General features: G+C 45.2%; 2 protein-coding genes and 2 long non-coding RNA genes across 6 annotated transcripts in view; 2 read left to right on the top strand and 2 right to left on the bottom strand.

The window, feature by feature from the left end:
• Positions 1–2,388, top strand: part of LOC121863575 (lachesin-like) — a 50,871-nt gene extending 48,483 nt beyond the window's left edge. For all 3 annotated transcript variants that reach the window (XM_042362290.1, XM_042362289.1, XM_042362288.1), the window contains 3 exons: positions 436–630; positions 1,710–1,847; positions 2,252–2,388. In XM_042362290.1, the coding sequence (XP_042218224.1) occupies positions 436–630; positions 1,710–1,847; positions 2,252–2,373 (455 nt within the window). In that variant the 3' untranslated portion in view covers positions 2,374–2,388. The remainder of the gene's footprint in view (positions 1–435; positions 631–1,709; positions 1,848–2,251) is intronic.
• LOC121863577 lies at positions 2,262–7,542 on the bottom strand. The gene is made up of 3 exons (XR_006088426.1): positions 7,433–7,542; positions 3,745–3,749; positions 2,262–2,391 (listed from the first exon to the last, which is right to left on the bottom strand). It is a non-coding gene; the product is annotated as an uncharacterized LOC121863577 (long non-coding RNA).
• On the top strand, positions 5,580–8,811 carry LOC121863576. The gene is made up of 3 exons (XM_042362291.1): positions 5,580–7,542; positions 8,291–8,380; positions 8,574–8,811. Exons 1-3 carry the CDS (start codon positions 7,413–7,415, stop codon positions 8,735–8,737), a joined length of 384 nt encoding a protein of 127 aa, XP_042218225.1. The 5' UTR covers positions 5,580–7,412; the 3' UTR covers positions 8,738–8,811.
• An 855-nt stretch (positions 8,812–9,666) lies between these two features.
• LOC121863574 lies at positions 9,667–10,431 on the bottom strand. Its single transcript, XR_006088425.1, has 3 exons — positions 10,305–10,431; positions 10,019–10,051; positions 9,667–9,788 (listed from the first exon to the last, which is right to left on the bottom strand). It is a non-coding gene; the product is annotated as an uncharacterized LOC121863574 (long non-coding RNA).
• Positions 10,432–12,938: the final 2,507 nt, after the last annotated feature.

The raw sequence follows: 12,938 nt of genomic DNA, 5'->3' as shown, positions 1-12,938 counted from the left end.
ACACACTTAATTTATGTGTCACTTGGAATACAGGTGATCTTAACACTACCTTATAAACGGTACAGTAACCCACCATAACGGTACACTAACCCACCACAGCGGTACACCAACCCACCACAACGGTACACTAACCCTGCACTACAACGGTACACTAACCCACCACAACGGTACACCAACCCACCACAACGGTACACTAACCCTGCACTACAACGGTACACTAACCCACCACAACGGTACAGTAACCCACCATAACGGTACACTAACCCACCACAGCGGTACACCAACCCACCACAACGGTACACTAACCCTGCACTACAACGGTACACCAACCCACCACAACAGTACACTAACCCACCACAACACTCCAGCAACCCACCACAGCGGTACCTCCCATAAATGGTACATCAACGATGGTCCTTGTCATTGATGGTACTGATGTGGGCGCTATGGGCGGTGTGATGGTTGACGTGGACGGGCGTGACGGCGTTGTGACGAGCGCAGAGCGGGTGGTGGAGGGGGAGACCCTACAGATGAGGAAGGTGTCACGACTTCAGATGGGCTCCTACCTGTGCATAGCCTCTAATGGCATACCTCCTTCGATCAGCAAGAGGACACAGCTTCGAGTCCAGTGTAAGTGTAATTTTTGAGTGTTGTGGGGTGGAGGTGGGTGGGGGGGGATGGAGGGAGTGTGGGGAAGGGAGGGAGGGGGCGAGAGGGAAGGAAGGTGAGAGGAGAGAGGAAGAGGTGAAAATGAATCTCTCTCTCTCGTGGTGTTGAATTAAGAGCGTGTGTGTGTGTGTCCGTGTGTGTCCGTGTGTGTGTGTGTGTGTGTCCGCGTGTGTGTGTGTGTGTGATAATGTATATTTATTGAACAAATGAATGTTAGCTATGAATAACCTAAAACCAATTAGTGTTGGAACCTTGATAAATTAGATCCATAAATTTATAAAGACTTTTTAAGAGGAGGCAAAAATAGTGACAAAAATAGTAAAAAAAAATTTGACAAAAATAGTAAAATAATAGCGGCAAAAATAGTGATAAAAAATTGCCCCAAATAGTAAAAAATGACAAAAATAGTGATAAAGTGATAAAAATAGTGAAGAAGTGATGATAAAGGTGAGAAAAATAATGACAATGATAATGACAAAAATAATCTTCTCTTTTCTCATTCTTCCGAAGTTATTCTGCCCTTGTCTTCTTCCTTATTAGGTTTTTTCGTTGTTTTATGAATGAGATGAGAGAGAGAGAGAGAGAGAGAGAGAGAGAGAGAGAGAGAGAGAGAGACGCCACACCAACTGAGCCTTAGGTGAAAAATTACATTATTTCCCCCTTAACGTTCATACATATCCCATGAACAGGTGAGGTGCGGCTTCCAGGGGCCTTACCTGGAGCCTTCACTGATGGATGGTGAGAGAGAGAGGAGAGAGAGAGAGAGAGAGAGAGAGAGAGAGAGAGAGAGAGAGATTTAACTCACAGGTAAAATTAATTATTAAAAAGAATGTGTGTGTGAATGAAGAGTAATAAGGCAGTCGAACACCTTAATGAGGACTAACAGGTGATCAGGGGCAGTATACGTACGTGTGTGCGTGTGTGCGTGTGCGTGTGTGTGTGTGTGTGTGTAAGCGAGTGAGTATGTGAATGTTTGTGTTAGTTTCAGTAAATAATCATCGTTTTAACTTCCTCCCTTTGCGTGTCTGTGTGCTTGACAGTCCCGCCGGTAGCGTGGGTGCCTCAGCAGTTGGAGGGAGCTTACATAGGGCAGGAGCTGACCATTGAGTGCCACACCGAAGCCTTCCCTAAGAGCATCAACTATTGGACTAACACGAACGGTGACATGATCGTGGCAGGTGAGTGTGTTAACTTAACTCAACCTATCCTAACCTGACCTTATTGTAATCTGATTTTAATGTATCGTTAGTTTATACAATGATAAATTAATATAAAGCAAATTAAATTGAACTTAATATTATGTTAAAAATAAACTTATCTCTCTCTCTCTCTCTCTCCATTCATTCTCTACTCCTTCCTTCTCACCCCCTTCTTTCTCTCCCCATCTCTCTCTCCCCCCTTTTCTCTTCATATTTTTTCTCCTCTCTTTTTTCTCTCCCCTTCTTTCTCCCCCTTCCTTCTCTTTCTCTCCCCCCATCTTTCTCCCCCCCTTTCTCCTCTCTTCTTCCCCTCTCTCTCTCCCTACCTACATCAACCCTCAAAAAAATAAATTAACTGGTCCTCTTCTGCCCACGCCCCTCAGATGAGCGCTACGAGCCTATAGTGACCGAGAACTCCTATAAGGTATACATGAAGCTCAGGATCCGTAGGGTGGAGCCACAGGATATAGGAACCTTTAAGTGCATTGCCAAGAACTCTCGGTGAGACGGGACAGCTATCAGGCTCATGTGTGGGTGTGGGGGTGTGGTGGGTGGGTGGGTGGGTGGGTAGGGGGTGGGGGTGGATGGGTGGGTGTGGTGGGTGGATGGGTGGGTGGGGTGGGTGGGGTGGGGTGGTGGGTGGGTGGGATGGGGGTGGGTGTGGGAGGGGGTGGGGTGGGTATGGTGGTGGGGGGTGGGTGGTGGGGTGGGGTGGGTGGTGGATGGGGTGGATGTGGGGGGTGGGTGTGGGTGGGGGTGAGTGGGTGGGTGTTTGAATGAGTGAATCAGTGAAGAGAGAGAGAGAGAAAGGATATGTGTGTGTGTGATTTATCTCTCAACAACACTAAGACTATAAACACTATGTTGACCTAACTTAACCTAATCCCACCACAGGTCACCACAGCAACACGTTATTCCTAAAATACTTAACGAAATCCTACAATATGAGAACATCCTTCACCCTCCTCCTGCCTCCTGTCTTCCCTCACAGTAACACAGCAAGGGTCACACACGTACACATACATACATACATACATACATACATACATACATACATACATACATAGCACAGGTAGCTTACACAACACAGCAGCAGTCTTCCTCATAGCCCCACGATGCTGACAGCCACGACATAACAAGAAGTAGTGTCAGGAGCCGTTGACAGCTCTAAGACACATAAAAACTCAGCCAGACCATCAACACATTTTACGCATCTCCTGGTATTACGGAACTGCCCTGGTCCACCATCACACCCACCCTCACCATCAATTCCTCTACACACCATCCAGCCAATATTACGAGACCTTCACCATCACCACTACCATCCCCCACACCATCATCACCACTACAACAATCACCAGCAGTTGAGACCATCACAGTATAAGGCCGAGGGTCAGCGGTGGTCAGCTGTGTAGTACTGGAGGTTGGGTAGTGTGTCCCTTGGGTGGTTTTCGCTTCTCGATGCCAAATTGACTAGTTTCTGATTGTGTTCAGCCGCCTCTGTCCTCACCGAGTTATGGCTGACCCGACCACCGCTCCTGACCACGGCTGACACATGTTTGTTTGGTAGTTGGTTGACACAGGTGATTTGTCAAGCGTTTTATTGGCAAATGTTGAGGCAGGTAGAACAGCTGGGCCGTGTTAATTGTATGGTGAGTTTTTGCATTTAATTGTGTTTTGATTATTAGGAAAGTTGCAAGGTTAGGTTAGGTTAGGTTAGGTTAATAATAAATATTTAGACCCTCCCTAAGAGTTAAGAAGTGTAGGCATTTAATTTCTCAGCTCTAGGTTAAGACAATTAGACTAAGGCGTCGACCACCACCACTACTACTACCACTACTACAACAACTACCACCGTTACCACCACCACCACCACGTCTACTACTACTATTACTACCACAATTACTACCATTGCCACTATTACTACCACATCTACAATTACCACTACTAACACTATGACTTCTACTACTACTACTACTACTACTACTACTATCGGAAACAACTACCACTATATAGGAGTGCCACTATAGAAAGGGAAGTGCCACTGTAGAGAAGAAGAAGAAGAGATAGAGAGAGAGAGAAAGACAATGACACAGAAGAAATGTGAACGCCCCTCCCATCCTCACCCCCTCTACCCCCACCCCCCTTCCCCTCACCCTCCCCTACCCAGGCCGCCTCAGGGACCCTCGCCACCAAACACCTCACAATGGAGGGAAAATTACAGCGAGACAAACAGGTAACCAGACAATAAATTCTCACTCAGGTAAGGAGAGGACGCGAATGAAACTCTTTTAGGGTGAAGCCTTTTGCTCCTCCCTCGAGTGCGTCCAGGAGGCACTTGTACAAATTTTTACTTCAGAAAGGGGAGGCTTTATGTTGTGGGGAAGAGGTGCGGGAAGGAGGGAGGGAGGGAGAATGGGAAGGGGAAGGAAAGAAGGAAGGTGGTGGTACTGGTGGAATAGTGACTCCAAAATGTTTAAAGGTGGAGAGAGAGAGAGAGAGAGAGAGAGAGAGAGAGAGAGAGAGAGAGAGAGAGAGAGAGAGAGAGAGAGAGAGAGAGAGATGGCTCTATAGTATGCCATCTACACTTCACTCTTACAACAGCTGTGGTCACTGTATATAAAATAGTGTCAACAATACAACGAAATATCGGAAATTTTGATTGCTATTTCGATATTTCACGCGATATAATATCTATGTATTTCTGTCTATATATATATATATCTGTTTTCCTCTCTCCTTTCTTTCTTTCTTTCTTTCTTTCTTTCTTTCTTTCTTTCTTTACACATTCTCTGCCTTTGTCTATGTCACTTGTCTTTGTTTACAAGTACTTTACATCAACGCCCCCTGTCGTCTGTGTACTGTACTAGTAGTGCAATTTTTCACTAATATTCATGCTCCGGAGTTCAGTGGCTATTTAGGGCTACTTACCACTGATACTACCAAGTTCCGTGGCTATTTAAAGCTACTTACCACTGATACTACCAAGTTCTATGGCTACTTAAAACTACTTACCATTGATACTACTACGTTCCATAGCTACTTAAAGCTACTTACCACTGATACTACCAAGTTCCGTACCTTCCCTGGGCTACAAACACTGCCCCCCTCCCTCCCCCCTGTCCCTCCCCGTCCCCCCCCCCTGCCGTTCCTTTCACAGGTTCCATAGTTACTTTAGTGGGACAACAGAACGAAATCTAATTTGTCGTCGGCTGTTTGGTTCTGTCGCACATTTCACCGCCGTATCACACAGCAGCTTTGTACGTGGTGAAAAAGTTTCCTTATCGAGACACTGGAAAACAAACTTGTGTAAAAGTATTAAAAAAGCCCTTTATGAGAACACTGAGAGTACACACACAAGTACATAGGACTACACGAGAGTACATAGGACTATAAAGGCGCATAGGAGGGTATAGGAATACATAGGCGTATAAAAGAGTACAGGGGGGGTATACAGGAGTACATAGGCGTATTCAAGAGTACAAAGAAGTACCCGAGAGTATATTTGAGTAAATGAGAGTACTTTGGACCACGTTACAATACACCAGAGTACAGAGAGGCACACACAAGTACACAATAACACCCAGTAATACATAATAGTACAGTACACAGCAGTACACACAACCTCCCGACGAAGAAGACAGTGTCCCCTCGTGATAAAACAACCCCACCCCCCCACCCCAAAAAAAGGTTTAAAATTCATTGATGTGTTCCAAGAATCCAGGTAATAAAATCAAACGTCTTAGACCCTTCTGCCACGGAGGTACCTTTTTACCACGGGGTCTAGCACAGGTAGATTAAATTACTCTTCAATCTACATAATTTATTCAGACTTCCATCGAGGTAGGTAACTCAGTTTGCTGGTAAAGGCGAAGCTGGCATTGTGGGTGGCTGGGTGGAGAGACTATGAACCGTCCCTCCCACCCCTGCCTTCTCCTCTCCCCCTCTTCTTCCAACTCACCCACTTGCACTCTGCATTTTTATCACTCTCTAAATCTAGTTATCTGGTTATTTTTTTTTCTTGCTATTCACCTTTTATACCTTGTTAGATGATGGACTGTGTGTATCCCGAAATTCTGTTTAGTTTATTCGAGGCGTTGTCAAAGATGTATGAGTGTACTGTATGTGGTAATGTGATGAAGAAGTTGTATTTAAGTAATGAAAGGAAAATGACGCCATTATTCCACCTTGATTAACTATCCATATTTCTCCTTCTTCTTCTCCTTCCCTTCTCCTTCTTCCCCCTTCTTCTTCTCCTCCTTCATCTCCTTCTCCTCTTAGTATCTCCCATCTCTTAGCATCACACGGTACCAACTATCAAAGTAACAGGTATTCAAGACTTATATTCCACCTTTCTCTTCATCTCATCCCAATTCTACCTCTCGTCATTAATGCCAAAATAATAGAAGTTAAAAATGTATGTAGCTTCATATAACACAGTCCCTCGTTGCCGTCACAGAAAACAAGAGAAAAATGAGTTGCGTGGAGGTCTCTAAAGGCCGTGGTCCCCGAAGGCCATGATTGAGATTCATGGTCTCTGAAGGCCATGAATGAGGGTCAAAAGAGAACCCAGATAAGAATTGAGGACTTTTGTTGAGTAATAATTTTTCTTCCTCACATTATCAGTAAACACAAGTAAAGGTTAAACACTGTGTTCTTGTCCAGCCTAGTGTTGAGGAAGGTGAATATTGGGTGTTGAGTTGCTGGATATGTTTATGTTTATTCCCGTATATTTGGATAAGACGATGTTTATTTTTATACATTGTTTTTTGGTGTGTTTAGTATAGAATGTTTTTGATCGATTTATTTTAGTTTATTCGCTTGGAATTTAACTTATTAGGACCACTGTCAACACCAGCTGTACCTAACACCACCAGCAGCACCTAGCAACACCACCAGTACCTAGCAACACCACCAGTACCTAGCAACACCACCAGTACCTAGCAACACCACCAGTACCTAGCAACACCACCAGTACTTAGCAACACCTATACCTAGCAACACCACCTTTATCTAGCAACACCACCTTTATCTAGCAACACCACCTATACCCAGCAACACCATCAGTCCCTAGCAACACCAATCCTAGGCTCGTAAGGTTCCTATTATAAAAACAGCCGCCATCACGCACAATCAATAGCACCAGTCACTCTCTCTCTCCTCCCAGCAATGACTGACTCGCTTACGACAGCTAGATAAGACGAGGGTTCGCCCGCCTTTTGCCTGCAGTGGCGTTTATTTTATGGTCAAGCCCTTAGCTACCACCCACCTGCTCTACCTGACCACCAGCAGGCCATCACCAGCACCTTCAAAATCTCTCACCTGTGACTGAGACACACACACACACACACACACACACACACACACACACACACACACACACACACACACACGCACGTTACCATCATTAAACTCCTAAGCACTATATCGCTATTCACTGCCACCATTACCACCACTACCACTTCACCACATCATTACCACACCACCATCACCACACCACCATCACCACCACCATCACCATCCCATGCATGTGCTGACGGCAGTATGTCTCCTCTCCCCGCGACAGAGATTGAACCCCCCAAAGCTCACAGCAACGGTGTGTTTGGCCCCGAGGAGAACGAGGTGGAATCTGGAGATGGACCTCTACCAACCACCACCCACCACCACATGAAAGGTATCGTTATTACCTTGCAGCCGCCCATTGCCACCCTCCTCTTACCCACCCCGGCCTGCCCATTTTTTTTTGTCACCCTCCCTTTACCCACCCCCGCCAGCCCATTGCCACCCTCTCCTGACCCACCCACCGCCCGCCCATTGCCACCCTTCGTAGTGCCGCCGTCGCCCGCCCACCCTTTACGACCCACTAATTTATGAAAGGTACCGCTACCACCCTGCTTTATTGTACTGCATCCATTCCCTACCCCTTCAACTACCATACCTGCCCCTTCAACCACCATACCTGCCCCTTCAACTACCATACCTGCCCCTTCAACTACCATACCTGCCCCTTCAACTACCATACCTGCCCCTTCAACTATACCTGCCCCTTTCAACCACCTACAAGCACTAAGCTCCCTTCAACTACCATACCTGCCCCTTCAACCACCATACCTGCCCCTTCAACCACCATACCTCCCCCTTCAACTACCATACCTGCCCCTTCAATCACCATACCTGCCCCTTCAATCACCATACCTGCCCCTTCAACCACAACACTACTTAACCTCACCACCCACCAAGCTCTGCAACCTGCATGACAGTGACACCTTTACCACCTGGCTTCGTCTTAATTACGCTTCTCCTAATTACCAAACCAGGATTACCTTCCTTACTCTGTGTGTGAATGAGTCCATGTCAAGATTGATATTCATAGAGCTGACTGGCGCATGTAATGAGGCCCTTCTCTTCTCTCCCTCACGCAGAAGGCAAGAAGTACGACGTCTACCATCACCCTAAGGGCATCAACGATCTGCCTGGCCAGCACCGACACCCTAAGCCTCACGACGACAAGGGTGAGTGCACTGAGCATCAACACACGAGTATGATAATAATAATAATAATAATAATAATAATAATAATAATAATAATAATAATAATAATAATGGTTACTATAGTTTACTTATTATAAACTTCCTTAATAAAACGCTAGTGGGTAGTATTGGTTGATGACCCCGTGTTAATGACCCAGTGTGTATCTCCCGATAGAGGCAGATTACCGCAGCACCGCGCACCACGGACGTCGGCCAAATTACGGCAGCTCCCTGGACCACGGCAGCGGGGGCCACCTCACCACCTCGCCTCTCACCATCCTCAGCCTGGCCCTCGCCCCGCTGTTGGCACTCTGGGCGACCCGAGTACCTCACCTGTAGGCAATCATCAGCAAATCTACCGCATCTATACACCTGAATCCTTAAAAACCTCGACTACTTCTGGGTTGAAACTTTGATTTGATAAATTATTGTCAATATTCACTACAGGTGCTGAGTGTGAAGTGAAGATGTCTATAAGATACAACAGCGTGTGGTTATGTGTGGAAATTCAACATGACGATCTGTGTAACTATGTATTCACCTCCGACCAGTGTTGACCAAAGACACTATAAAATGGTGGCATCTTTCTCAGTTTGGTAGAAAAATACAGCGACTGGTAATCAAACTGTGTATCTCTGACGAAGACCTAATCCTTCTGCAGGAAATCAACGCATCGTGAAAACTCAGAACTTTATTGTGGCTATAAAGACGTTGACCAGTGAGTGAGTGAGTGAGTGAGAGTAGAACACAACGGGGTAGGAAGACTCATCCTATACTCCTTACCTACCTCACTTCTCATTCTCCGTCCCTCTCCTCCGCAGTCCCTCCCCCCTCTATTGCCACCCTCTTCCATCCCCCCTCTCCATCTCCCCTCACCCCCTCCCCTCTCGCCACCCTCCCACAAATATTACCATTTTTCCGGAAACTCTCCTAATGAGAAACTGCACCACTAATCATTGACTTTTTCTATTACTTTCTTTTGTGTGTGTGACCTAAACGTGGTGAACAGGTGAGCGTGTGTTGATCAGTATTTCATGAATGGCATTGATTTTGTCCTTTTTTTTTTAGCATGGATGAAAAAATAGCCATGCGAGCATTGCAAAGAGCGTGTATTGCAATCTGTGTTGTTCTTTGATGTTGCAAGAGACAGATGAAGTAATGGATGTCTTAATGGCTTATCGGACTCTCAGATCCTCTTAATAAAAAACAACGAAGGGAAATAATGACCAAAAATCGATGAGTTTGAGTGATTAGAATTTGTTTTATCCAAGACCAACGTTAATAAGTACTGAGTTCTTGTCTGGGAGGCTGAAACACATAGACGAAACATCTATTGAAATTTGTGTTTGGTTTAATCATTTATTGCAACTGTGTGTGTGTGTGTGTGTGTCTCAATACATACATACACAACACGTCCTCTAAATTAATCAACAAATCATTTTCTTCCTATCTCCCGTTTTCTTTAACTCTCTGGACAACATCACCAGTACAACAACAGTTCCCCAAGACACTCTCGTACTAAGAAGGTAAACACGAGAGACGGAAACCAATCAATGTGGGATTCTTGGTCTACCATAGTCACGACACTCACTAACTCACTTCACTCTCAGCGAAAATTACGTGTGTGTGTGTGTGTGTGTGTGTGTGTGTGTGCTGCAAAGACCACAGAATTATTTTAGTGCCCTAATGCAAAGAGTTCTGATAAATGAGTGAAATTTTCTCTCCTTCTGCCCCCCCTACGAGTTGTGTGCCTCGTGGTCATCCCTCCTCCTTCTGTCCCTTCTGTGAGCGGTGTTCCCGTGGTCATCCCTCCTCCTTCACCTTCTTCGACGTCAAAGTTCTCGCTATAAGAGAAGCCTTAATCTCCTTCGCCATATCAGTATAAACCTTAAGCGTTGTTTACTACTGTGTGTGTGTGTGTGTGTGTGTACGTATTCGCCCTCGCTACTAGGTACAGGTCGCAGGTCAAATAAGAACCAACCCTATTCTCAATCTACCCTAACCATTGGGATTTGGTCCCATTTGGAGACTGGGATCTATTAGAACAGGGGTCTATTTGAACTGCGGTCTATTAGGACTGGGGTCTATTAGAACTGGGGTCTATTAGGACTGGGATCTATTAGGACTGGGGCCTATTTGACCAGCCACCCTAGATACATGGGGTAAGTGGTCCGCCTTCCCCACACCACCAAACATCATTTTCATTTCCCTCAGGTTACATTCAACTTCACGTTTCAGGTCGAACTCTCTTATTCTCGGGATCTATTCATGTGAGCGCATACAATTGAGGCGTCAGCGTGTGTGAGACCTGCAGGAAGTGTGTCACGTGTGGAGTATTATGGTCGACGGAGAGTAAACACTGGGCTGTGTTGAAGAATGTTCCTAATATTGTCTCACCGCCGCTGGAGCCCCTGAGAGAAGCTTCTGTTTGGACGCTAACGCACTGACAACACGAGTCCGGGTTTCATTAAATATGGCAGGGTTGAAGTGGGTCATGAAACTCCTTTAAATAAACTCGGTATAGTGAGTTATGATGGTGTGTTAGGAGCGTCATGGTGTTAAGGTGACATGTACACAGCTGCACATGTCACTGGTAGTGTTATGTGTCGTCAGCTGCAGGTGAGAAGCGGTACACAGTTGCATCATTCATCGTTGCAGCTGTTCAGGGACCTACACTCCACTTGTTCCTGACTGTCAAGTGAAACAATAATGAAGCTGAGATAAATTACTAAAGGAATTCTGCTTTTGTTACTTCTGTTCATATTTTCGTGTATCTGAAGCAGAACAAAAGTCTGTGAGATACACGATGCTGTGTCGCTAAGTGTGTGTCTTCAGTCACTGTTCTCAGTTGGTGAGGTGAGAGCTGTAGTGTCCGCTAGCCTGCACATACTCTAGTACAGGGGCGTGAGTATGACAGTCACTCGGCTCCTACAAGTGATTAAGAGAAGAAAAATAAACTCTTGCGTAGTCATAAACTTCCGTGATAAGTGAACTACATCATCGGCTGTTACCTAATATTCCATAAGCGTGTTGGCGTCAAGTGAAACAGAACACAGACTTGAGAGTTGTGAATAACGAAAGTGAGGTTAACGATGGAGGTACTGCAGAGCCCAGGACGAGGTACTCTGGCTCAGGTGTCCCTAGGGGGTCAGGTGCTGCCCCCTCGTCGCCCATCACAGGTCTACTGGCGGGAGGAGCATATGAGGTTCAGAGCATTATTGTATCATAAGTCTTGTACAGATCATTGTGTCAGGTTTTAGAATGTCAGATTCTTCCATAATATATGAATTACTATGCCTAAGTGTGACCCCACGAGTTGCTCTTCGTATGGGAAGATGTCTATACGCAACATAATAATATAAAGTGTCTGTCAACACCTCCGCCAAACAACGTACCTTCCTAGTCTTTATGATAAACATTCATATATATCATTTAAGCTTCGAAACACACAGAGGGCGATGTTTTATGTTAAGTTTCCCTCAATTACTGTGCCCTCTGAGGGGTGTGTAGGAGGGGGGGTGGGGTGAGGGGAGTGCCACACGGTATACCCCTTCACATGGTATACTGTATGAGCCCTGAAAACCCACCCTATCTTCTCTTTATGTTCTGACGTACATTCCTGTATTCATTAAAACACATCTATGTATATGTATTGTATCTCCTATGTATGATTTCAGTTTTATTTTACATGTATTACTATTCATATCAGTATTTAGTTTGTTGGTTTATTATAATACTTTAGTGTTAGAATGAACTCTATTGCGTGACGTGACGTAAGCTTTTCTTCGTCTACCTCTGCTGGACCATCGACTTGTTATCACTGTGTTAAATAATAGCGTAATGTATACATATCGCTTGTGTCGTTCAGTGCAGTCCATAGTGTGGCGGAGACCTTGTGCTTGGCGGATATACACACACACATACCATCACCAACACCATCACCAACACCACCAACACCACCTCTCCCTCACACTTAATGACGCATATGGACTTAATGAAGCCCAGTCCAAACAAATTCCAACCTAACCTAACCTAACCTAACCTAACCTAACCTAACCACCTGAATCAGAGCTTAATAAGGCTGGGATCCATTTCACCATTAACGACAAATATACACACGAGGAATGATTAAACAACAACAACTGAACGTGTGTGTGTGTGTGTATGTGTGTGTGTGTGTGTGTGTGTGCATGTATGTGTGTGTGTCGCTGCATTCAGGTTCACACGTAAACACACACAAACACACACCTTGTACACGTGTCCCCCTTCACTGAATCACTGTGTACTACCCCCCCATCATTACCTATCGAGGCTACCTGTATAGACTCACCTGTACTGAGTCAAACAAGTCTTGGCATATTAGTCATGAACCTCATGCATATACGGTATAGTCATTAATCATATTCATATTAAAGAAAAAAAACATTGTATGAGACATGATGATTATAGAGATTGATTTGCTTAAGGACTGACGACCTACCTGTGTTTGGTTTTCAATTTACCTGTGCTACAGAGATGTGTATGACATAGACTGTATGTG

This window comes from Homarus americanus, unplaced genomic scaffold, assembly GCF_018991925.1.
Source record: "Homarus americanus isolate GMGI-L3 unplaced genomic scaffold, GMGI_Hamer_2.0 scaffold41366, whole genome shotgun sequence".
Lineage (NCBI taxonomy): Eukaryota > Metazoa > Arthropoda > Malacostraca > Decapoda > Nephropidae > Homarus > Homarus americanus.
The sequence above is the reverse complement of the archived record's forward strand: the minus strand, read 5'-3'. Positions and strand labels throughout refer to the sequence as shown.

What these genes read in the sequence shown, in the direction of transcription:
- LOC121863576 (XM_042362291.1), top strand. Translation starts at nt 7,413, where the DNA reads ATGTCTCCTCTCCCCGCGACAGAGATTGAACCCCCCAAAGCTCACAGC. An exon ending in CACCCACCACCACATGAAAG is followed by an intron (nt 7,543 to 8,290) that starts GTATCGTTATTA and finishes TCCCTCACGCAG; the next exon opens with AAGGCAAGAAGTACGACGTC. An exon ending in TAAGCCTCACGACGACAAGG is followed by an intron (nt 8,381 to 8,573) that starts GTGAGTGCACTG and finishes ATCTCCCGATAG; the next exon opens with AGGCAGATTACCGCAGCACC.